General features: G+C 45.8%; 2 protein-coding genes across 3 annotated transcripts in view; one reads left to right on the top strand and one right to left on the bottom strand.

The window, feature by feature from the left end:
* Positions 1-20,733, top strand: part of COG8 (component of oligomeric golgi complex 8) — a 204,401-nt gene extending 183,668 nt beyond the window's left edge. Inside the window, exon 5 of the mRNA XM_069216768.1 lies at positions 20,263-20,733. Within this exon, the coding sequence (XP_069072869.1) occupies positions 20,263-20,420 (158 nt within the window). The 3' untranslated portion in view covers positions 20,421-20,733. The remainder of the gene's footprint in view (positions 1-20,262) is intronic.
* Positions 1-26,037, bottom strand: part of VPS4A (vacuolar protein sorting 4 homolog A) — a 258,219-nt gene that overhangs the window by 29,897 nt on the left and 202,285 nt on the right. The gene's annotated exons all lie outside the window — the stretch shown is intronic.

Here is a 26,037-nt window from a genome sequence, read left to right as displayed (position 1 = left end):
AAGATCTTGAGACCCTCAAGAGCTCTGTGGTGAAGGGGACCTGGGAATATAGCCTGAATCGAGGAGGATAAAAGACCTACCATCCGGGCTAAGCTCCTCAAGGACACACTCTGTTTGGATAAAAGAAGATGCAACTCTTTCTTTATATTGAAAATCTTCTGGGGTGGAAGAATAAATTGGGTCTTCACAGAATCTATTTGGAATCCCAAGAATTCCATCTGTTGAGAGGGAAGGAGGCAAAATTTGGGTTGGTTGATCAAGAAACCCAGATTCTGAAAAAGACTGATTGTCCAAGTCAAGTGATCTTGAAGGACTAAAGGATCTTGGGCCATAATTATCGGATCGTCGAGGTAAACAATCAGGCGTACCCCCCTGGCGCGTATGGATTCCACTACTGGTCTCATCACCTTGGTAAAGTACCAAGGAGCGGAGGAAAGACCAAAGGGGAGAACCTGAAACTCTAAGCATTGGTTCATCCCAAACAATTGAAGAAAACGCCAATGGGGGGGGGATAAATAGGAATGCTTAGGTATGCATCTTTTAAATCTAGGCGAACCATCCAACCTCCTTCTTGAAGTATGTCTCTTAGGAGATGAATTCCCTCCATTTTGAAATGCCTGTAGACTATCCAGGAATTGAAATATTTGAGGTTGAGGACTAGTCTTGAACCGCCGCCTTTCTTGTCTACAAGGAAGATGGGACTGATAAACCCTTTTGGATGGGGATCCAAAGGGCAAATAGCTTCTTTTTGGAGGAGAGAATGAATCTCTGAACCTATTACCTCTTGGTCGAGACGGGAAAAATGGTGAGGGGGGAGGGTGAAACCGTTGGACGGGGGATTGATAAAACTCCAACTTGAAACCCTGAATGGTCTCTAATACCCAAGGGTCCCTGGTTAATTTCTCCCATTCTAAAATACATGTCTGGACCCTGCCCCCAAGAATTACTTCTGAGAAAGGAATGAGTCTCACCCGAATTGGAGGCATCTTGGGAGGACACCTGTTGTCCTTTGTAGTAGTTCTTGCAGAAACTAGATCTCCCTCCGCGGGGAAGCGAGGGGTAGAAAGTGGATTCCGCTTGCTGGTCTCTGTAGTACCCGCGACCACGGGCAAAGGATTTGCGTCTGGGGCCTTGATAGTAGGAACGGCCCGCATACGTCCGGCCCTCCGAAAAAGAGTTTCTCTGAAAACCTTTTTTACGTATAATTGTGCCTTGTCCATTGAATTGAAGGTAGCTGCAAATTTAGATAAATCTTTAATGAAAGGTGCACCAAAGAGGAGACCTTGGGCTACCTGATCTGCTTCAGAGGATGCGAGTTCATTTAGCTGGGGATCAATGTGCATCAACATAGAGCGTCGTCTTTCTGTAGATATCGCTACGTTAGCATTACCTAGAAGGCAAATTGCTCGCTGAGCCCAACCCACGAGGACATCTGGGTCAATGGCCGTGTTAGATTCTTTAGATATGTATGCCAATTCCAAATGTTTTGCTAGGGGACCAGAGAGATTGAGAAGTTTGTCTTGACAAGATCTCCACGCTCGGTCCAGACCTTTCTTGGGGTCCTTGGCCCACTTTTTCATGAAAGTAACTATAGTAGGGTCAATATCAGGTGTGTCAGTGACCTTACCCTCCAGATCCAGTCTAGGGCATTCAGCTCGAAGTCTTGCTCTGACATCCTTGTCGAAGCTTGCCCTGATGTGTTCCTGCATGTATAGAGCTACTTCTGGGGGAGGGGTCCAGTTGGAGGATCGAGGGGGGACAATGTCTTCTGGATTAAAGGTAAGTACTCAGGGTATCTTAGGAGAAGGGTTCTTAGCCTTGTCTGACCTCTTATGTTTACTAGGGCCAGGACGCTCGCTCCGAGCAGAGTCAGATTTGGAGTCTGAAGAGACCTTAGGAGAGGATTGATCAGATGACTGGTCTGTCTCCTGAGCCTTCTGTAACTTGGAAGAGCTATAACCATGTTCTTTCTGTATGGAGGCAGTTAACTTTTCAAAAGGTTCTAAATGTGCCCATTTTTTGGACTTAGATTTGCCCTTGGAGGTTGAGGGTTGGCTCATTTGGGCATCTTCAGCAGGCGTAATAGGAGGAAGCCATCCCTTATGGCGAGCAAAGCTCTCAAAGTGTTGGGTAAGGTGTCCCAAGGCTTTTGCTAGAGCCTTATTCACAGATAGCTGAACGCTATTGTCCAGGGCACCCACCAGATTTTCTTCAAAAGATGGGGCGTCTTCCCCAAAATATTCCTCCTCCTCATATGCAAATGAGTGAGCCATTATTACAGTAATCAGTCTGAGGAACTGAAATCAAAGGTAGTCAAAGACTACAGTCAGGTGGAGTGCAAAAAGCCCCGGCAGGCTAGAGGGCACCAACATATCTATATAGCGTGGAGGGAGCAGCCTGCAGCACTCTAGGCAGAGCCTATGATAATTTTCCAACCCTGGGCCAATCAGAAGGCTCCAGGGCATAATGGAGCTTTAATATTTAAAATGTATTTAAAATGAAGGAGTACTCAGCTCAGGATTTTGAACAGCGACAGTGAAAGAACGGGGAAGAGGCGAGGAGCCTCTAGCGCGCGATCGTTCTGCCGACAAAAAAAAACAAAACCTTTGAATGGAAGGTAATGGGCGGTTACGAGCAGGAACGATCGTGCGCGCAAATGCGAGAGAGAGAGAGAGCCAGTACGCAAGGTCCCGAGGGACCGAAAATATCTACGGGCAAAGCTCCCGCTCCACAATAATGTGCCCAAAACAATATGCTGAGCGCGCGCTAAACAAACAAGGCAGTGCGAGATAGAAGAATGAGAAAAGCACTTAGCTGGCAAAGAAAGAGGAAGTTCCTTATCCTCGCCTGATTATATATGGTTTACAGTCTCTATGGTGATGACAATGTACATTGAATGTTGGGATATGTTTTCTTTGTTATACTCTCTTTTGAGTGGCTGCTGTGTTTAATAAAGCACAAAAAGAGAAGCATAATCTGAGCCTCCGGTCCTGACATAGAATTCAGAAGCCAGGTGCATCCTACCGGATAACGTCAGTTTGAGCTGATGAGTAGAATACACAGCTAGCTGACAGTGATGTAACGAAACCTGAGGGGGCTCTTGCAGACTAAACTGAGCCCTCCCCCCAGTGGCTTTGTCAGCCTGTAGACTGGGGCATATGTGCCAAAATCGAAAAACCGCTCCAAACGATGGTCCTGCCAGCTTTTCCCAGTCAATGTGTAACATTGAGCTCCTCCTATTCACGGCCAGTGGAATTCACGGGCTCAGGTGAGAAGCGCGAGGTAGCGTGTGCTGATTGGGTGCTTCAACTGCTTCTGTCCTGCCTATCATACGTAGTGGCTGGTGTCAAGGTTTTGAACAGCAGGCACCAGCATGGGAGGCGAATCACATTAATTGAGCATCGGTGCGTGCGCAGTATTAGTAAGATGTGGGTGAGTTCCTTTTTAAAGTGAGCTCATGAGTGGTATGATGCGTGTGTCGCAAGTAATTATGCAACTTTCTCAGTATCATTGTTCTGATTTATAGCTACATTCCAACATTTTAGAGATGGAAAGTGGGAGAGTTTTAAAAAATAATCGGGAGAATGTATGTATTCTCTATGTTTTCACTTACAACTAATTATTTTTAAGTGTGTCAGTTCATTTGGATCAACTCAAGTGAAACACAAATTCAGAGGAACATTCTGCGAGTGGCAAGGAGAGAGCAAAAAGAAAAAACGAATGCACCAAAACTAAAACATATGGCCAGTAGCAAAATAATTCATGTAGCTGGGGTAGTCTCCAGTACAGAACAAAACAGCCAGAAGGCCAGACAAATGTAAGCTAAGCACCAAAGAAACAATAGGAATTTCGAAAGGCAAATGATTGAAACAATGATAAGCGACGGGCGTGGTCAAAGCCCAGAAAGATTACATCATGTCAATGTAGGAAGCTGGCCTGGTGTGTGGGGAGCACCTATGGTGTTATCTTTTACAATTTCCAGGGCTACCCTATGAGTGAAGTGTAGGCAGTGTCTAGGAAGCCGGGGCTCTCTAGAGGTAACTGTGGATGAGCAGCCAATACTTACCTAGGAGACATGCAAAGCTTCTGCAAAACCACTATAGACACACAGGAACCTAACACACATGAAAGAACCACTGTGTTACAAAACTAAAGGTACTTTATTATGGTAACACAACACTGGAATACTTATAGGCAGTTCCCCCCAACTGGAGGAAAGTACACACTAATTATATACACAATAGCAATAAATAGATAGCACAGAAACAACAAACATTGGCAATACTTAGTAAAAGTAGCAAGGGCCCGGGGGGTGGGGGGGAGGCAAACAATATACCAAGAAAGTAGAATGCAAGATATAGTCCCCTACCCTAGGATGTGGAGTTGTTAGAGGGTAGCTGGAGGAAGTAGGAACCCCAAGAGGTGAGTACCAGAGTGACCCCCCAGCGACCAGGAGAGCAGATTAAAGTACCTGGTTTTCCCAAGGACTAGCAGCAGGACTTAGCTAAAGGACTGTACGAGAACAGGACCAGACAAGAAGAAACCAGAGGTGGATTCCAGTAAAAGAAGACCTGCAAAAGAAGGGGGCAGAGTCCAGTCTGCGATGGAGTGTCCAGTGGGGGCAGGAGCTACTATCCACCCTTCTGTGGATGCAGAACCTGGTTGACGAGGGGAGAAGAAGACCAACTGCAGAGTCCAGGAGCTGAAGAGGAGTCCTTGGAGCGGTGCAGATAATGTCCCACATAAGCCGTCAGGTCACAGATGGTCAGTACTGTAGAAGAACCACCAAAACGCCTTGGCAAATGCAAGAGGAGCAAAAGAAGAATTGCAAGGCTGAAGAGGACCAGTAAGGCCCTGGGGACTCAACCCCAGAAGGGAAGTCTGAGGTGACCATCAGCAGTCGAGAGCCAACAGAAGCAGTTGCAGCCCCCTGAGGCAACCCACTTATGTAAGAAGGGAACCAAACGTGCCCTTCAAGGCAAACCGGTGGCTTGGGGAGACTATCCCTACCACGCTTTGTAACAGTTATTTCCAAGGGAAGAGAGTGTTGCCTCCCTCTCCAACAGAAAATCCTTTGTTCTGCCTTCCCCTGCCTGAGCTGGTCAAGCAGCAGGAGGGCAGAAAGCTGTCTGAGTGGTGACAGCAGCGCAAGCTTCCCATAAAACCCCAGAAGACTGGTAGGAGCATGTTAGAAATGGTTGTCAGTCAGGTTACCCCCTGTCCAAGCAAGGACCCTCACTGTAGTTAGGGTAAAGGAGAATGACCCTCAGCTAACCCCCGCTCACCCCCTTGGTAGCTTGGCATGAGCAGGCGGGCTTAACTTCAGAGATCTAGGTGTAAAGTATTTGTACCAACACACACAGTAACTTAATGAAAACACTGCAAAATTACACAACACAGGTTTAGAAAAATACAAAATATTTATCTAAACAAAACAAGACCAAAATGACAAAAATCCAGCATACACCAGTCAAGATATTCATTTTAAAAGCAAAAGAGTCTTTAATCTTTTTGTAAACCAGTAAAACACTGTTAGCGTTGAAAAGTACCTGGGCAATGTCAAAATAACAGGCACGGGTGAGTGTGCGTCAAAACAGGTAAGCGGTGCGTTGATTTCTCACCCGCAAGCAAGATCGTGCGTCGTTTCTCCTTCTCCGGTCGGGTTGGCGTGCGTTGTTTTTTCTCTCTGCAGTAGAGTGATGCGTTTATCCGGGCAGCACTCGGGTCCGGGCAGACATTGCGTCATTTTTCTGCACCCAGCAAGGTTTGCATCGAAAATCCGTCCGCACGGTATCAAAAAAACACATGCAGTGTGGGTTGCAACCTGTCAGCGGTGTTCTGCGTCGTTTCTCCAGCCGCGCTGCAAGCAGAGCATCAATTTCAGCCACAAAGCTGGCAGTTCGTCATTTCTCAGCCACACTCAGGAGGTTGAGTTGAAAATTTCCTCGCACTGTGGTCTGTGCGTGGATTTTCAAGCTTGGTCTGCCAGCTTGATCTGTCAAGGCCCCAGCATCTGGATAGGGCACCACTTGGCTGGGCAGGAGTCTCAGCAGAGAGTCCAGGTGCTGGCAAGGGAAGTCTTTGATGGCCCTAAGACTTCAACAACAGGAGGCAAGCTCAGGACAAGCCCTTGGAGATTTCTTCACAAGCAGGAATGCACAACAAAGTCCAGGCTTTGTCCCCTTTCACCAGGCAGAAGCAGCAACTGCAGGATAGCTCCACAAAGCACAGTCACAGGCAGGGCAGCACTTCTCTTCAGCTCTTCTCCAGGCAGAGGTTCCTCTTGATTTCCAGAAGTGATCTAAAGTCTGTGGTTTTGGGTGCCCTTCTTATACCCATTTGGCCTTTGACCTACTTCAAAGGAAAGTCTCTCTTGTTCTGCATTGCCCAAGCCAGGCCCCAGACACACACCAGGGGATTGGAGACTGCATTGTGGAAGCAGCAGGCACAGCCCTTTCAGGTGGTCACTCCTCCGCTCCCTCTTAGCACAGATGGCTCATCAGTATATGCAGGCTACACCCCAGCTCCCTTTGTGTCACTGTCTAGAGAGAGGTGCAAACAGCCCAACTGTCAAACTGACCCAGATAGGGAATCCACAAACAGGCAGAGTCACAGAATGGTTTAAGAAAGAAAATGCTCACTTTCTAAAAGTGGCATTTTCAAACACACAGTTTTAAAATCAACTTTACTAAAATATGTCTTTTTAAATTGTGAACTCAGAGACCCCAAACTTCGCATGTCTATCCACTCCCAAAGGGAATCTACACTTTAATCATATTTAAAGGCAGCCCCCATTTTAACCTATGGGAGGGATAGGCCTTGCTACAGTGAAAACCACATTGGGCAGTATTTCCCTTTTAGGACATATAAAACACATTAGTACATGTCCTACCTCAAACATACACTGCACCCTGCCCATGGGGCTACATAGGGCCTTCCTTAGGGGTGTCTTACATGTAAGAAAAGGGAAGGTTTAGGCCTGGCAAGTGAGTACACTTGCCAAGTCGAATAGGCAGCTTAAAACTGCACACACAGTAGCATTTGATTTACTGGCCCTGGGCACCTCTAGTGCACTGTACTAGGGACTTACCAGTAAATCAAATATGACAATCATGGAAAAACCAATCAACAGTACAATTTACACAGAGAGCATATGCACTTTAGCACTGGTGAGCAGTGAAAGTGCTCAGAGTTCAAAATCCAACAACAACAGGTCAGGAAAAATAGGAGGCAGGAGGCAAAAAGATTGGGGATGACCCTGCATAAGGGGAAAAGTCCAACAGAGCAATACTAAGGAGCACCCAGAGCGCATGCAATCATACAACCAATACTGGCAACAGTATTGGGGTATGATTCCGACATGTTTGATACTGAAAAAGGCCCAGGTTCGGAGTTACCATTGTGTAGCTGGACATAGGAAGTAACCTGTGTCCAGTACACAGGTAAAATGGCTTCCCCGCACTCCAGTGCAATGGAACTGGAGTTCCTAGGGGCACCTCTGCCCATGCAGGGGTGCCCTAACACACAGGTACATGCACCCTGCTCTCTGAGCTAGGAGGGCCTACTAAAGGGGTGACTTACGGTGACCTGTGTTTAAAAGGGTGCATGCACGTTTTCAAGCAGGCTGGCGTGGGAGGCCTGCAGACACATTTTGCATGGGCTCCCATGGGTGGTACAATACATGCTGTTGCCAATGGGGAGCCCCTGGTGCCCAAATGTCCTGGGTACCTAAGTATCATATATTAGGGAATTATAAAGGTATGCCAATTGTGGGGCGTGCAAAGTCCTAGTGTTGTGTAGCCATTTTAGCTATAATTGTACACGTTATTTCAGAAAACTAGATGTGCCGCTGTGCACTTCAACCTAGATAATTTTTTTTCTGCTTTGTTTTATTATTTTAACATTAGCCACATTTGAGGTCTTGTTTTATTTTTTCTATCTAGCTGTTCTTCGCCGAGGTCAGTACTGCGTTCTTAAACAAGACATTTCTTTCACTCTGTGCTTTTCTCAAGGCTGCAGTAACATAGGTTGCAGGCAAAAGTGGTATGCTTTGTCTCCAATGTTCATGAAAAATATATACACTCTTACGTGAGGATCCTTTCTTGGAACATCAACTGTTCTATTATAAAAACACAACTTTGACCCATGTATGTTCGAGGGAGATTCCAGCCAGATGACCACGACTGTATGCTGATTGCTTCGCTACGGGGGTTTATGTAGACTACAGGCCTCTTGCTCAGGTATGAGGGATGGTGTCTTCCCAGGGGGAACCCGAAGGCCTGAATTAGAGCTTAACATGCTGTCCTCTAACATAGCTTAGGGATGAACTATCCCTAAAAACCTTAGTGAGAATATGGTAGCGTTTTTCTTGTGTTTTACTGTCCTTGTCACAATGTTAATCATATTGTGCTTCATCGTCCTAGTTATAACGATGCATGCTTTATTATCTAAGATGCAGTTACTTCAATAACACCGCATTGAACTTTACTCTGCCTCTGATTGTCCTTGCATACGTGAGACTAATGTAACTGAGAAAAACGGATGAGATCTGAGTGACCACGATTCCCCTGAGGAGTCATGTATGTCATGCGCCCGGTTGCCCAATCATCCGTGCTCTTGGGTGGAGATGAGGCACTGCTAGTTAGCCGGAATAAATCCCGATTTGGGCAAAAGGTGTCACTTGTGCGGGATCAGATTCAGTCCCCGGCAGTACAGGTGATTCTGCCGTCCGACTCCAGTAGTCTCATTAGGATAATGAGAACCTATGTGACACTAGACAACCAAATTTAGAGGGAAAGAGCACAATCACTGGGGTCCTGGTAAGCAGGATCCCAGTGAAGACAGTCTAGGCATACTGATAGCAGGCAACAAGTGGGGGTAACCATGCCAAATAGAGTGATTTTCCTACAGTCTAGGCTCGACCTAAAAAGGTCAGACTTACTGCTTTTGTTAGCGTGATCCTTTCGTTACTTGCAGTTTATAAGTTAAAATCCTAATTTAGAACAGGAAGCTATTAACTGTCATCAAAGAGCTGCATGCAAACATCAAGGTATAGATTAGAGTGTTGTGATTTTTTTCATGTGTTTCATTATCCTAATGTTGCAAAAATGGTTCATTTGGTTAGAAATCAGTTCTTATTAAAGAGAACCTCCAACCATGGTGTTACATTTTAAATTCTGGGTTTGTGCTTCTCCAGAACAAGCACTCTTAAGCTATACTTACTACCTGTATGAATGACCTGTTACTCCTACACGTTGTAGTCCTCAGTCTTACAAAACATTTTCTATACACTGATTTACACATGTAGGATTGATTGTATCTGTGTATGACACCCTACCCCACACTGGTATGAGTGATGCTATAAAACAAATTAAATGCATCTAAGAGACAGTCGTTATGGATACTTAAATGGCGCTGTTAAATGGTGGTAGTGAGGAAATCCATGGTGGAGGTGGTCTTTGGGAGGCACCTATGATCACTGTTGCACTGGGTGCCACCAGTGCTAATGCCAGCCCTAGGTAAACTAATGGCTTTATCATGTTACAACCACTCGAAATCAGTGCCAATATCAGCAGGAACAACAGTCCTTGAGGACTCAGCCTTGCAGCTACCCGTGTGAGAAAACAAAACCCACTTCATTATTAAGGACGCATGGAGCTATGCAGTAGTATGTTAGCTGCAGATACACATACTGTGCATTATCCTGTCATCTAGTAATGGGCTCGGAGTGTTACAAGTTGTTTTTCTTCGAAGAAGTCTTTTCGAGTCACGAGACTGAGGGACTCCTCCCTTTCGGCTCTATTGCGCATGGGCGTCGACTCCATCTTAGATTGTTTTCTTTCCGCCATCGGGTTCGGACGTGTTCCTCTTCGCTCCGTATTTCGTATCGGGAAAGTTAGCTAAATATCGAAAATTTGACAGTATTGTTCGCGCTCGGTACCGGTTTAGTGTTAGCGTATCGACACCGATAGTAGAAGCGCTCCGGCGGCCCTTCGGGGCTTCCGCTCTTCAGCAGGGCCTGGTCAGCCTGACCGCTTCCATCGCCGAAACTAATGGACCGGACCCCCTTCTGCTTCTGTCCGAAGTGCCACTCGAAGTATCCCTATACAGACCAACACTTGGTCTGTAATCTGTGTTTATCACCGAAACACAGGGAGAATACTTGTGAGGCCTGTCGGGCGTTTCGATCAAAAAAGACCCTACGTGATCGAAGAGCGAGAAGCCTTCAAATGGCGTCGACACCGAGAGAACAACTTGATGTCAAAGAGGAGGAAAGAATTTCCATCCAGGGGATGAACTCTGACGAATCCGAAAGCGAACGACCCACGACGGTGCAGAAAACAGTGAGTAAAACTGCCCCATCCAAAACTCACACAAAGATCGTAAAGGCCAAGGGGATGCCACCGCCAGCAGGTCATGGCTTAACCCATCGAAAAGAAGGTGACCAAACATCAGCACTGAAAAAGGCCAAAGAATTGCCGAAGACATCTGACTCCGGTCGAGATTCAGGCACCGAACGATCTCGGCACCAAGAGTTCGACTCACCCAAGGTGAAAGAAGTAATGTCGGAACCGAAAAATACTTTCTCGGAAGCATCGGTACCGAAAAAAGCGGCTTCGGAGCCGAAAAGAAGCTCTTACACAGAAGAGCAAGGACTTTCCAGCCAAATGCATGAAAAACACAGATTTGAGCAGGAAATAAGTATGGGGGAACCAGACCATACGCAAAGGAGGTTGCATATCCAGAAAGAGACTGGAAAAATACAAACTCTTCCTCCACTCAAAACCAAAAGAAAGCTGGCATTTCAAGAGTCAGAAATGCAGCCAAAGGTGAAAGTGGCCAGAGATAAAACCCCACCACCAAGGTTTTCGCCACAACCTTCCCCACTACACTCACCACAGCTGTCCCCGGTAACAACACCTCCAATGCAGTCACCTACGCATACAGGGATAACACAGGATGATCCGTATGCATGGGACTTATATGATGCTCCAGTATCAGACAACAGCCCAAATTGTTACCCAACAATGCCGTCATCTCCAGAGGACAGTACTGCATATAGGCAGGTACTATCAAGGGCAGCTACGTTCCACAATGTAGCGATGCATTCAGAGCCAATAGAGGATGATTTCCTGTTCAACACCTTGGCATCCACCCACACTTCCTACCAGAGTCTGCCAATGCTCCCGGGCATGCTCAAGCACGCAAAACAGGTATTCCAATTAAAGGAAGGGCATCATGCCTAGGATGGAGAAAAAATACAAGCCTCCCTCAACGGACCCTGTGTTTATAACACAACAACTTACACCAGACTCGGTGGTTGTAGGAGCAGCAAGAAAGAGGGCAAACTCTCAATCGTCAGGAGACGCTCCACCGCCTGACAAAGAGAGTAGGAAGTTTGATGCAGCGGGCAAACGAGTGGCAGCACAGGCAGTCAATCAATGGCGGATCGCAAACTCACAAGCCCTACTGGCTCGCTACGATAGGGCACACTGGGACGAGATGCAACATATTATACAGCACTTGCCCAAAGAACACCAGAAACGTGCCCAACAGGTTGTGGAAGAAAGACAAGCAATATCCAACAACCAAATAAGGTCCGCATTAGACTCTGCAGACACAGCAGCATGAACAGTCAACACTGCGGTAACCATTCGCAGGCATGCATGGTTACGAAGCTCAGGATTCAAGCCAGAAGTCCAACAAGCTGTGTTAAACATGACTTTTATCACCAATCATGTTGTCGGTTTTGACAAGAATGTGTTTGTGGGCTATCAGTGGTTGAAATGCTTTTAATGCTAGAAACACTGCCAACAGTTCTAAATGATTCAGGTGCAGTTGTTTTTGTTGATTGTCCCATTGTCCCTGTATGCTGTGCTGGTTGAGGTGTGTTCCCCACCCCATCATGGAAGCATCTGTTGTGATCACGTCTTGAGGCACTGGGTCCTGGAATGGCCGCCCTTGGTTTAAATTTATAGGGTTCTACCATTGAAGCGAGAAGTGTGTCTGGCAGTCTACCAACACTAGATCTTGGAGTTGACCCTGTGCTTGTGTCCATTGTTTTGCTAGGCACTGTTGTAAGGGCCGCATGTGTAATCTCGCGTTTGGGACAATGGCTATGCATGAAGACATCATGCCTAGAAGTTTAATTACAAACCTTACTTGGTAGTGTTGGTTTGGCTGTATGTTTAATGTTATATTTTGGAACGCTTGTACCCTTTGTGGACTTGGAGTGGCAATCACTTTGTGTGTTGAGTGTTGCTCCCAAGTATTGTTGTATTTGGGATGGCTACAGATGTGATTTTTGGTAATTTATAGAAAACCCTAGTTTCTGTAGAGTTTCTATAACGTATTGCGTGTGAAGAAGACACTGTTGCTGAGTGCTGGTTTTTATTAACCAATCGTCTAAGTATGGGAATACGTGCATTTGCTGTCTCCTTATATGAGCGGCTTCTTTTGCAAGGCATTTTGTGAATACCCTTGGGGCTGTTGTTATCCCGAACGGTAGCACCTTGAATTGATAGTGCACGCCGTGGATTACAAACCTTAATTATTTCCTGTGCGAAAGATGTATGGGTATGTGGAAATATGCATCTTTGAGATCTAATGTTGACATGTAGTCCTGTTTTTTTGAGCAAGGGAATCACATCTTGAAGTGTTACCATATGGAAGTGATCTGATTTGATGTAGAGATTCAGTGTTCTGAGGTCTCTAATATGGGTCTCAACGTTTTGTCTTTCTTTGGAATTAGGAAATATAGTGAGTAGACACCTGTTCCTTTTTGATGGTTGGGTACTAATTCTATTGCTTGTTTTTGTAACAATGCTTGGACTTCTAGTTGTAACAGGTCTAAGTGTTGTTTGGACATATTGTGTGCTCTTGGGGGCACATCTGGTGGGAAATGTATGACTTCTGTGCAATAACCATGTTGGATAATCGCTAGGACCCATGCGTCCGTAGTTATGTGTGTCCAGTTTTGGTAGTATGCAGTAAGTCTCCCCCCCACTGGTGTTAAGTGTTGGGGTTTTGTGACCTTGAAGTCACTGTTTGGTTTGACTTGTTTTAGGGTTTTGGAATTTTCCCCGTGCTCTTGGGAATTGTCCAGGTGAGGTGGAAGGCTCGGTTGTTTGCGTACGAAACCCCCCTCTAAATTGTGGCTTTCTAAATGTGCCTCTGCTTTGTGGGGAGTAGAGCGCGCCCATGGCTTTGGCCGTGTCTGTGTCCTTCTTTAATTTCTCAATTGCCGTGTCCACCTCCGGCCCAAACAATTGCTCCTGGTTAAAAGGCATGTTTAACCCAGCTTGATGGATTTCCGGTTTAAATCCTGAGCTCCGTAACCATGCATGCCTGCGAATGGTGACCGCAGTGTTGACTGTCCGTGCTGCTGTGTCTGCCGAATCCAATGCGGACCTTATTTGGTTGTTGGAAATAGCTTGTCCTTCTTCAACAACCTGTTGGGCAAGTTTCTGGTGTTCCTTGGGCAAGTGCTGTATAATGTGTTGCATCTCGTCCCAGTGTGCCCTGTCGTAGCGAGCCAGTAGGGCTTGCGAGTTTGAGATGTGCCATTGATTGGCTGCCTGTGCTGCCACTCGTGTGCCCGCTGCATCGAACTTCCTACTCTCTTTGTCAGGCGGTGGTGCGTCTCCTGACGATTGAGAGTTTGCCCTCTTTCTTGCTGCTCCCACGACCACCGAATCTGGTGTCAGCTGCTGTGTTATAAACACAGGGTCCGTTGGGGGAGGTTTGTATTTTTTCTCCACCCTAGGCGTGATAGCCCTTCCTTTCACTGGCTCCTGGAAGACTTGTTTTGTGTGCTTGAGCATGCCTGGGAGCATTGGCAGACTTTGGTAGGAACTGTGGGTGGATGCCAAAGTGTTAAATAGGAAGTCATCCTTTATTAGCTCCGAATGCATAGCTACATTGTGGAATGTAGCTGCCCTTGATAATACCTGCGTGTATGCAGTGCTGTCCTCTGGAGGTGACCGCCTTGTCGGGTAACAATCTGGACTGTTGTCGGAGACCGGTGCATCATATAAGTCCCATGCATCCGGGTTATCCTGTGTTATCCCCGTATGTGTCGGTGACTGCATTGGGGGTGTTGTTCCCGGGGACAGCTGTGGTGAACGTAGTGGAGAAAGCTGTGGCGAAAACCTTGGTGGTGGTGTTTTATCTCGTGCCACCTTTGCCTTTGGCTGCATTTCTGACTCCTGAAATGCCAGCTTTCTTTTGATTTTAATTGGAAGAGTTTGTATTTTACCAGTCTCTTTCTGGATATGCAGCCTCCTTTGGGTATGGTCTGGTTCTCCCATACTTATTTCCTGCTCAAATCTATGTTCACGCATTTGGCCGGAAAGTCCTTGCTCTTCCGTGTAAGAGCCTAATTTCGTCACAGAGGCTGCTTTTTTCGGTACCGAAGGTTTTGAAACAGTCTTTTTCGGTTCCGAGGTAACTTTTTTCACCTTGGGTGTGTCGAACTCTCGGTGCCGAGATCGTTCGGACCTGAATCTCAACCGGAGTCAGATGCCTTCGGCAGTTGTGTGGCCTTTTTCGGTGCCGATGGTTGGTCACCGTGTTTTCGATGGGTTAAGCCATGGCCTGTTGGCGGTGGCATCCCCTTGGCCTTTATGATCTTGGAGTGAGTCTTGCAGTTTTACTCAGTTTTCTGCATTGTCCCCGTTCGCTCACTTTCGGAGTCGTCTGAGTCCGTTTCCTGGATGGATATTCTTTCCTCCTCCTCCCACAACAAGCCACAGTAGGACAGGCTGTATTAAGAACATTATTTCCAACAACTTCAACTCCTACAGGCTAAGCCACCGCTTTTTAGGGGAGATTACTGCTTATTAGTCTATGCACAGCATGTGTATCTGCAGCTACACATGCCACCGAACGGAAAATGGCACTTACCCAGTATACATCTGTTCGTAGCATGAGGTGCTGCAGATTCACATGCGCCCTCCCACCTCCCCGGGAGCCTGTAGCCGTTGTTAGTTGAATAAGAATTGTAAATGTGTAAATAAATATTATTTTAATACACATTATGTACATACACACCTACTCCATTGCATGGGCACATCTAGTATACTCTCAACTCCTACCTCACCCTCAGCGGGGAAAACAATCTAAGATGGAGACGACTCCCATGCACAATGGGGCCGAAAGGGAGGAGTCCCTCGGTCTCGTGACAATCAGACAATGTATCACCTCAACAAACAAGGAGGGACACACTTGTCACAACTGTGTCTCTTAGCCCAGAAAATTTGGCATTGGGCAATTCACAATCACATTCGCCTAATAGCACAATACATCCCAGGCATTCAGAACCAGTTGGCCGACAATCTCAGTCGAGATCACCAACAAACACACGAATGGGAAATTCATCCCCAGATCCTACAAGATTACTTTCTACGCTGGGGAACACCACAAATAGACCTATTCGCAACAAAAGAAAACGCAAAATGCCAAATCTTCGCGTCCAGGTACCCACACCCTCAGTCCAAGGGCAATGCGTTATGGATCAGTTGGTCAGGGATATTTGCTTACGCTTTTCCCCCTCTCCCACTCCTTCCTTATCTGGTAAACAAACAAAGTGAAAACAAACTCAAACTAATACTTATAGCACCAACCTGGGCTCGCCAACCATGGTACACAACACTGCTAGACTTATCAGTAGTACCTCACATCAAATTACCAAACGGACCAGATCTGTTAACGCAACACAAACAACAGATCAGACACCCGAATCCAGCATCGCTCAATCTAGCAATCTGGCTCCTGAAGTCTTAGAATTTGGACATTTAGACCTTACACAAGAATGTATGGAGGTCATTAAACAGGCTAGAAAACCCACTACAAGACATTGTTACGCAAACAAATGGAAAAGATTGTTTACTACTGCCATACTAATCAAATTCAACCAGTACATGCTTCCGCAAAGGACATTGTAGGCTACTTATTACACTTACAAAAGTCTAAGTTAGCATTCTCTTCAATTAAAATACATCTCACAGCAATATCTGCAGATTACACATTCAACATCGCTTTTTAGAATCCCAGTCATCAAAGCATTTATGGAGGGACTAAAAAGAATCATACCCCCAAGAACACCACCAGTACCTGCGTGGAACCTTAATATTGTATTAACACAACTCATGGGACCACCATTCGAACCCATGCACTCTTGTGAGATGCAATACTTAACTTGGAAAGTGGCCTTTCCAATAGCTATCACATCACTTAAAAGAGTAAGTGAGATACAAGCATTTACTATACAAGAACCCTTTATACAAATACATAAACATAAAGTGGTTCTCCGTACAAATCCCAAATTCTTACCAAAAGTCATATCGCCGTTCCACCTAAACCAAACAGTGGAACTCCCAGTCTTTTTCCACAACCAGACTCAGTAGCCGAAAGAGCCTTACACACATTAGACATAAAAAGAGCACTAATGTATTATATTGACAGAACAAAACAGTTTCGCAAAACAAAACAATTGTTTGTAGCCTTCCAAAAACCTCATGCAGGAAATCCTATATCCAAGCAAGGCATTGCCAGATGGATTGTGAAATGTATTCAAACTTGCTATATTAAAGCAAAAAGAGATCTACCTATTACACCAAGAGCGCATTCCACTAGGAAAAAAAGGCGCCACAATGGCTTTTCTAGGAAATATACCTATGACAGAAATTTGCAAGGCAGCCACATGGTCTACGCCTCATACATTCACAAAACATTACTGTGTAGATGTGTTAACAACACAACAAGCCACAGTAGGACAGGCTGTATTACGAACATTATTTCAAACAACTTCAACTCCTACAGGCTAAGCCACCGCTTTTGGGGAGATTACTGCTTATTAGTCTATGTACAGCATGTGTATCTGCAGCTACACATGCTATTGAATGGAAAATGTCACTTACCCAGTGTACATCTGTTCGTGGCATGAGACGCTGCAGATTCACATGTGCCCTCCCACCTCCCCGGGAGCCTGTAGCCGTTATAAGTTGAATGAAAATTGTAAATTTGTAAATAAATACTATTTTAATACACATTATGTACATACAAACTTACTCCATTGCATGGGCACTTTTAGTATATTCACAACTCCTACCTCACCCTCTGCGGGGAAAACAATCTAAGATGGAGTCGACGCCCATGCGCAATAAAGCCGAAAGGGAGGAGTCCCTCGGTCTTGTGACTCGAAAAGACTTCTTCGAAGAAAAACAACTTGTAACACTCCGAGCCCAACACTAGATGGCAGGATAATGCACAGCATGTGAATCTGCAGCGTCTCATGCCACAAACAGATGTACACTGGGTAAGTGACATTTTCCATATATATAATAAACATGTTTTTTTTAAATTTGAGTTTATGGTGTTCCTGTGCTGTGAAAATGTGTAGTTTGCATAAATTCTTATCTGATAGAGACTTCTAGCCCAGATTCCTTACCTTACATTGTTTTCCCAGGCGTCAGACTGGATCCAGAAACTTTTGACTAGCAGTAACCCTGCGCACCAGTAGGTGGCATTGCTTAGTTTTGTGTGGCATCATACCTGTTGGAAATGACGTGCATGGTGCCACCCTAGCGGGCACAGACATCTGTTCTTTTTTTCCGCACCAGTCACTGCAGATCTAGAGAGAAATACCCCCAGTTACTTTTTGGCTAAATTTTTTCGACCTTTTGTCAGATATTTTCCAAGACTTTGTTTTGCGGTGTGAGGATATCCACTAAAAAGGGAGGTTTTAAACCATACGGTGCCTATTCTGTCAGATGTTGGTGACAGACATCCATTTGGTTTGCCTTTGATGTTTGGAGTGCAATGACAACGCCAGGACGAGTGAGGATTGCCGTGCCATGCACCCAAAGGCACTGAGGGAGCAGTCCTTCAAGCTCCTTGCTGCCTCATTCCAACCATCCCCACAACCTTCTAGATCTCAGTCACAAGGAAGGTCCAAAGATCACTTGCAGAGGCACACTTGGCGATAACATCGGACAAATCAAGTAAGTCCCACTAGAAAAAGAAGTCGTCGAAGAGGTCTTTGACTTCACGCCTAATTCTTCAGATGAGTTGCAGGGCCCTCAGCACTCGAGGCCTAGCTTTGTGGTGGAGCCTGCACCTGGGCCATCTCTGCGCCTACCTGAGTTTCAGGGAGTAGGAGCGACCTCTGCCCAGCTAAAAATAAAATAAAAAATATGAGGCTATGAACTTCATCTTTGGGCAGCCTGACCCCTTTGGAGCATCCTCAGGCCTCACTGGCCTGTGAGGGCCCCCTACTGGTTTTATGCAGATGGGCTTGCTTTAGGCACCAGTCAGGCCCCAGGGATACAGTGACAGATCTTAAGCGGCACCGGTCAAGTGGCCGTGACTTTCCCCGACGCCCGCTCCAGTGCTGATGTCCAGCAGTGGTGCCATACCCATCATCATTCCCAACTCCCACACGGAGCCGGATGGGTTTTGTCCAAGGCTGGTTCGAGCACCGACTGGGGGCTGACTCCCCATCCCAGAGCCAGTGCCTTATTCCTAGCATAGACCTGCACTGGGTGATGGTCTGTGGACCCTTATGGTTACAAGCCCTTAGAAGATCCTGAGGACTCCTGGTTTGAGGATCCAATGGATGCCAGTGACCTGGACACCTCCCTAGACACTAGCCTGGTATCTCCAGCTACTGTGGCTATGGAGGAGGATGCCTTATTCGTTATGGTGGTGAGGAGGGTAGCTGAGGTCTAAGGGCTTCATTTGCCCTGGGTGGCAGGAAAGACAAATATCTTGACAAGGTGCTTCAACAGGGAGTTAATCCATCAAAACCACTTCTTCCCTTCAATGAAGCCCTTAATGACGTCCTGCTCAGGGCCTGGTCCAGGCCCTGAACAGAAACTGTCTCCTTTGCACAGGACAATTGCCTGCTGCCATTGCTGTGCCCCGCACCCAGTTTCCTCGCCCAGCACCCTACCCGAGAGAGCTTGGTGATCCAGGCCTTCACCTCCAAAATGAACCCTGGCACATTCCCTACCACTCCTCTGGATAGGGAATCCAAGAGGCTGCATGCCTTCAGGAAGAGGATGTTCTCTTCTGCTTCGTCAGTGACCCTTAGTTGCCCCGCCTGGTTAAGAAGCACTGGCTTTTTGGGGGATATCCAGACTCCGCTCACAGACATGCCCTTTAATCGCTCATGTCCATATGGAGAGAAGGCGGACTCAGCTCTGGAACGTTTTAAGGATAGAAGGGCTACGGTCCTTGGGCCTTTCCATGGCCCTCGCCAAACCCCAATCTGCCTTTCAAAGCGCTGGACTTTGGAATACTATAATTTACTATTCTAACTCCAGTCTGCGCCACAGAAGGGAAAGTATTGGACTTCAAATCTAACATCAGTCCAACAACGCTTTCCCCAAGGCAAGTCATTGTAATGACTTGTGTGGTAATGGAATGCATTGTAGAGACACATTCGTGGTCCGTGCCTCTTTGTAAAGGCACAGCGTGGTTCAATCTGCCTTGCTAATGCGGTTTCCCAGCTCGCAGAGATCCTGTCCTGAATAGCTGTCAGGTAGCAACGTGAGCTTCTTTGCATACCTTTGCAAAGCATTACTGCCTTGACAGTCAGGTCTGGTGTGATAGTCACTTTGCTCATTCAGTCCTGCAGGATTTATTAGTCTAATCATATCACAGCTCCATCTTTTGGGGGGGGGGGGGGGGGGGGGGGGGGGGTACTGCTTAGGTGTGTACTCTTAAGGTTGGGAATCTGTGACTAGAAGTTTCTAGCAGAGGAACAAAATAGTTACCTTGAGTAACGCCTTATATAGTTGAGACTTTATCTAGACGCAGATTCTTTATCGACCCTCCCACCCTACCTACTCTGCAAACAGATTATAGTGTGAAGGGTTCACCTCTTCTAAGGGCCCTAGCTTTGCACACCAGTGGTCACTGTTCATTTTGGCTCCGCACTTCTGAAAGTTGCAAAAAGAAACTGACGTCAGTGCACTGGGGTGGCACCTATGTAGACACTGCGCACATCATTTCCGGTGACGATGACACCATGCACGGCGGACCTATGCCACCTACCAGCATACAGGGGTATTGCTCGTCAAAAGTTTCCAGATCACTTCTGATGCCTGTGGAATATTCTAAGGTAAGGAATCTGTGGCTAAATAGTCTCTACCAGATAAGGCAGTAGCAAAGGTATCTAGTTATATATGTGTGCTGATGTAATACAGTGACTTAAGTGCGGATTTGGTTGTGCCTTATTCAAATGTGTTACATTTACAGGTATTAATGAGAACGGTGAAAACACTTCTTGGCAGGCACGTGGCTGGCCAGCCCGAATCATACAACATGAAATGGATCATCTACAAGGACATTTGTATATCGATAAAATGGATAGCAGGAGCTTTGTGAACACGCGATGGATGGAACTCAACGAGTAATCCAGTAGATAATGGTGCAAAAAAAGTCTAACATGGAGAAAAATGCAACCAAGTCTAACATGGAGAAAAAACCTAAGGATGCTTGAGACAGTGTTCTTTCCTATAACGCACAGACCCTGTAAGATGCTGTGAAATGTCTTATTCAAAATCACTGATATTTAACAGAAAAAACATGACCACCGCAAGGTACGAACAAAATCAGAAATGCTACCTGTACATGTGGGCTTCTGAAATGTCTACTTTGTAATCTTCCTTTTCTATCAACTGCAGAAAACATGATTGCTTAATGGCCATTAAATTAAAGTAAAACCTCTTTAGAAGTAGCGTCTTTCATTTGACATTAGCATTGGGACCTCACCCCTTTTACCATACCATTATGATTCTCTTAAATGTTGAAGAAGCTTGCTGGTGACCTGTCAGATACCAGTGAAAACAACGTCTCCTTCAACCACTGTGTTGTTGGTTGCCAACTTTCTCTTCAAAAGGACAACCACAAAGGCCCTACACCTAGGAATAAAATAAACTCAGTTGTGATTTTTTGACACCCTCTGTCCCTATACTGGATCTACAAAGCATGTCCCTGTTGAAGTTTGTTATTCTGTGCAAAACAGGATCCTTGGATGGAGACCCTTGGGAATGCATGCAAGACTATGCAGTCTTAATAGGGGACTTGAAAATACATAAAAAGATGGAGTTGCCTTAATGGGGAGAACGTGTATAGGTGTCAGTCTTAAAAGTAGGTCTGATTATCTGGCAGGTTTGGTAGTGCCTACAAATAGGCTTAAATGTTGAGGGCAAGTTTGTGATGTCTATAAATAAGTAGTCATCCTGAATGTAAGAGGCATGTCTTCAAGGCTCTCAGGAATTTTGAGAAGTCGTACTCAGATAGAGTACGAGAGCACTTCAGAGGATGTAGCCCAAGATGTTAAGGGATCTGTCACTGAAAATATTGAGCTGAGGTGGATGAATGCCCAAATGCTTCAGAGTAGCCTTTCTCAGATGGTTTGGTGGAGAGGCAAAGTTGGAAGAATCGTGTTGACTATGTACAGCTTTGAATATAAATCTCTCTTTCTTATGGAGCAAATATCTGAGAGTTCAGGTTATATGATCATTTCACTTTGGCTCAAAAATAAGTTGAGTAGGATGGTTCTGAAACATTGGCAACATGCTAAGCACTGGAACTAATTATTTGTTTGCTTCAAGCACCTACTGTAAAAGGCTTGAATCCTGAAGCTATGTTTAGGCAAATGATATCTTGATCAGATCTGGTGGGAAAACAATGTCCTAAAAGGAAACGTTTTGAGAAAAAAATCTTTACCTAGATTGCATGTTTGGAAAGGCACAGAAAATTACATCACTGGCTCTTTGTGTGGTATATGTGCTCTTTTCTTGTGGTGCCACTATTCCACTAACTTCACTAAACAGCACCACCTTGTACCAGTGACACTAAATTGTAGTAAACGTGTCCAGATACAACCTGGCACCTGGGAAGAAGGGTCATATAAGGAACCTGAGGGAGACAAAATCCATCAGAAAGTCTGCAGTTTCTTTGGAGGTGCTACTGATCACTCATTGAAGACTTGGATAAAAAAAACTGAAGGGCCTCATTTACAAGCTGTTTGCACTGCTGCTGTCTCATTTATTTTTGATGCAGCGGTGGCGCTAGAAGTGCACTACACTGCTTCATATTTACAAACTGGCGCATTGGTACCAATACCTCAGTTTGGAAAGCCCGGCGTCACATTATACCTGTGCCAGGTATAATGTATGCAGGCTAGGCATTCCCACGGAAAAAGCCACGTAGACCTAACGCAGTGAAATTTTCTATTTTTCACTGCGTCATTCTATGACTTCACTGCTTCAAAATGTTACCGCCTGCTCAGGCTAGGCATAAAATAGGACTTTTCTCTCATTGCTAGAGTTGCGTTAGTTTAACAATGCAACTCCAGCAATGCGTTCTCTTTACCGCCAATAGATGTCATAATTTCTGATGCTGCTGTGAAACCCCATGTAATGGAGCTCTGTATTCTAAATACAGCGCATCCATGGTGTCATTGACAGATGTGCAGCAGGTGCAAGAAATCTGACACATCAATGTGTGAGTTTCTTGTAAATAAGGCCCTAAGGGTAGAAAGAAGGCTTGAGGGCTTTAATTCACTGATGATTGCTTGGGCTGCATTCAAACCCAACGTTTTTCACTCAGTTTGACACTCTAGGCAGAGACCAGCTGTTGCAAATCAGTCTTGGCCTTGCTCAATCTTTGTGTTTTAGCGAGTATATTTCTGTTCTGTGTGTTTCACAAAAATTGAATGGTACAGGGTGTTCCTATTGTGCAAGTAGGCAGGGATGTAAGAAACTGTACTCTCCTTCCCTGGGAACCTTCATGTCTCCCTTCTGCCGAAAAATAAACTTTTTGGTGCTTTCCCTATTTGTCTTTTTAAAAAGGCAACAGTATGGGTTGCTTAGGCTTCTACCCCTAAAGTGGCATGAAGCGAGAAAAGAAACCGAGCTGCTGTGTACTGCATCTGCAAAGGTAGAAGTTGCTGTGATCCCAGGAAAATCTCCATAAGTCCCGCTGGCTTGAGTAGTTCTCAGACCAAGAAAACCCTTGCGCTATACGATCCCTGCAGTTTAGCTGGCTAAACAAAACCAGAATTAATCAAGACAAGCATCGTCTGGATCTTGGAGCTGCAGAATTACCTATCTTTACTGAATTGATTAACCCAAATAATTCCAAACATGCACAGTAAACTAGGGTCTATGTCACCCCTTTCTGAGCCCCCAGAGGGACCATATCATATGCCTTTATAACTCCAGTGGGCAGTATCCTTCCTATAGCTTAGAGGCCATCCTGGTTCTGGAACAGTTTAGCTGTCTCTGTAGCCCTTAAGGTCCCAGAGTTATACTTGGTTCCTAGTGATAACATCAGGTTTTGAGTTGGAAACTGTCAAACATTGGAGGTCTAATAGTTGCCCTAAGTTCCCAACTACTGGTAAATGTTGACTGCAAGCGGTAGATTCTCAAAGGTAGGTTCCTCTGGGTCACTTCTTAATACATGCTGATTCAATATTATATCATTCCAGGTTTAGAGACTAAAAACCTCTTGGTTCCTTTACCGGTTTATGAAAAAAAGCAGAAGCTTGTCACTCCCATCTGGACACCTGATACCTGGGCAATGGGCTTTTGACGTTCAGGGCGATCACACTTTTTGTTGCTGAAAACTGGTCCACTGACATTTTATTGACAAGTGCTTTCTGTAGAATTGGCGCACTACTCATTAGCATATATGTTTGTTATTGGGTAAATACAGATTATGGGGGTCATTATGAACCCCGGCGGTTCAGCCCGCCACGCAGGCGGCAGGTGAAAAGCCTGCCACCGGCATGGCGGACTGAACTGCCATATAATGGGCACAAGGAGGGCTGCCATAGGCGGCCCTCCTCCACCACCAGGCTGCCTCCGACAGGCAGCCTGACGGTGGAAGGAATCATTATCCGACACTGCTGCCCTGTCAGATAATGATCCCTACTGCCCCCAGCCTTTCCCAAGGCTGGCGGAAGGGGTGCTCCAGGGGGCCCCTGCACTGCCCATGCACTTGGCACAAGGCAGCTTGACAGTGGAAGGAATCAATATCCGACAGGGCAGCGCTGCTGCCCTGTCGGATGATGATCCCTACTGCCCCCAGCCTTTCTCTGGCCGGTTCCCCCGACAGGGAAAGGCTGGCGGGAAGGGGTGCTCCAGGGGGCCCCTGCACTTGGCATGGGCAGTGCAGGGGCCCCTGTGCAGTGCCCCATCGCGCAGGTGCACCTGCCACATAGAGGCATTGACAGCGGCTCCATGTGGAGCCGCCGGCAAAGTCCCGGCCAGGCATTCTGCTGGGCCAGCGGTTATCGCCCGCCGGCCTAGCAAAATGTCCATTATGCGGCCTGCAGGGTCCCAGGGGGGGGCTTGTGGTCAATGAAATGACTGCCGGCCTGAACACGGCAGTTAACACCGCTGTGTTCATAATGAGGGCATTTGTGTGTTGTTCCAATTTATAGTCAGGAATACTGTCATGTCCGCTGTGATTACTTAATTACCATGTACGGTATAATCTATTAGCAGGTTATCATTTCTATCCGACGTGCAATAGTAATGCTGGTGTATACTGAGCAATGATGAATAAGTAATTTAATTTTTTTGCAAGTTTTTATTTGTGATTTAAACATAAGCATCCTCTAACTCATCAGGTACACCATGGACGTTCTTGTGTTTCTGGACTGTTTGAGAGACTGGTCAGATGCCTCTGATGTATTAAAGTAGGAACAAGTCAAGACGTCATCCTCCTGAATTCTGAGTGACTCACAACGTCTTGTATCATTACTGAAAGTGAATTCCATAATTTAGCTGCTTGGACTGAGGCAGAAGAGCCTTACATCATGTTTTGCTTGTATTTGTGTATGATGAGGTTCAGTGCTAACTTAGAATATAGCACCCTTTTTTCAGAGTATCTTTCAAGTTTCGTTTTCACAAAACGGTCTGCCTTGCTATATATTTAATACAGAGAATTTGAGGGTAGTTCATCGGGGGGGGGGTCAGTAGCCAGTGTATGGGTACATTTAGGAGAGGGGTGGTTTCAAAGGGCTACCTGAAGGAATTGACTTACTGTTGCATTCTAAAATCTTTGTCAGCGTTTCATACCTCAAACTGATACTCCACGGCATAAGCCATTGACATAGTCCAATTGTGACACCACAGGTGAAGTAGTTCATTATACCTTCTTAGGGAATCCTAGAATTGGAAAGTACATAGTAGAATTCTCATGATAAGGACTGTCGATTTTATCACTGATATACCTGCAGGATCATAGATTAAGGCTCAGTTAACTAAAATCTCTAGATTTTGTTTAGTTTCCTTCGAGGTTGTTGCTGGTGTTCATAATTCCTTATACCATGTTTTTTATTGGGTGAAAGGGCTCCAGCTTCCTCACTTTAGGATAACAAGCGACCTTGCTGCATGAAAGGGCAGGACTGTGTCATAATAACCATTACATTCCTGTCCTTTCCTAGCACTGGCGCACTTTAGGCTGCCTAGCACCAGCGCAGGCACCCCTGCGTCATGTTGCAAGGGTGCCCGCATTGCAGGCAGGATTATTTTTGTGCAGGAAGGGACACCTTCCTGCACAAAAATAATCCTTTGAGGCATTTTCCTCTTTCTATGTGTGCTGCAGAATACAGCACATTTAGAAAAAGGAGAAATTAAGATACATTCTCCTTGTTGCTTCTCTGGTGGGGAAGAGTAGAATTCTGACGCACTCCAAGACCTATCAGTGTTGGTAAAAATGGGAATGTGTCAGAATCCATGGGTGGATGCGTGGGAACATCCATGCTCTATTCATAGAACACCTCCCTTCCACTGGGTAGCACAAGACAGCGACTTGTGCTGCCATGCGTTACTCAAGGTTTAGCAAATCATGCAGGACCACGAAAGGCGTGACTTGATAAATCTCATTTAAGCTTTGGTCGACCTTGGGCACCCTTGCATGGCACAAGAGTGACTCAAAGTCTTGATAGACATGCCCCTTGATTTTGAAGGTGTTGGTTTAGAGGGTTCTGCACTTTAAGGATTAACTGAGTGT

Source organism: Pleurodeles waltl, chromosome 12, assembly GCF_031143425.1.
Source record: "Pleurodeles waltl isolate 20211129_DDA chromosome 12, aPleWal1.hap1.20221129, whole genome shotgun sequence".
NCBI classification, from domain to species: Eukaryota; Metazoa; Chordata; class Amphibia; order Caudata; family Salamandridae; genus Pleurodeles; species Pleurodeles waltl.
The sequence above is the reverse complement of the archived record's forward strand: the minus strand, read 5'-3'. Positions and strand labels throughout refer to the sequence as shown.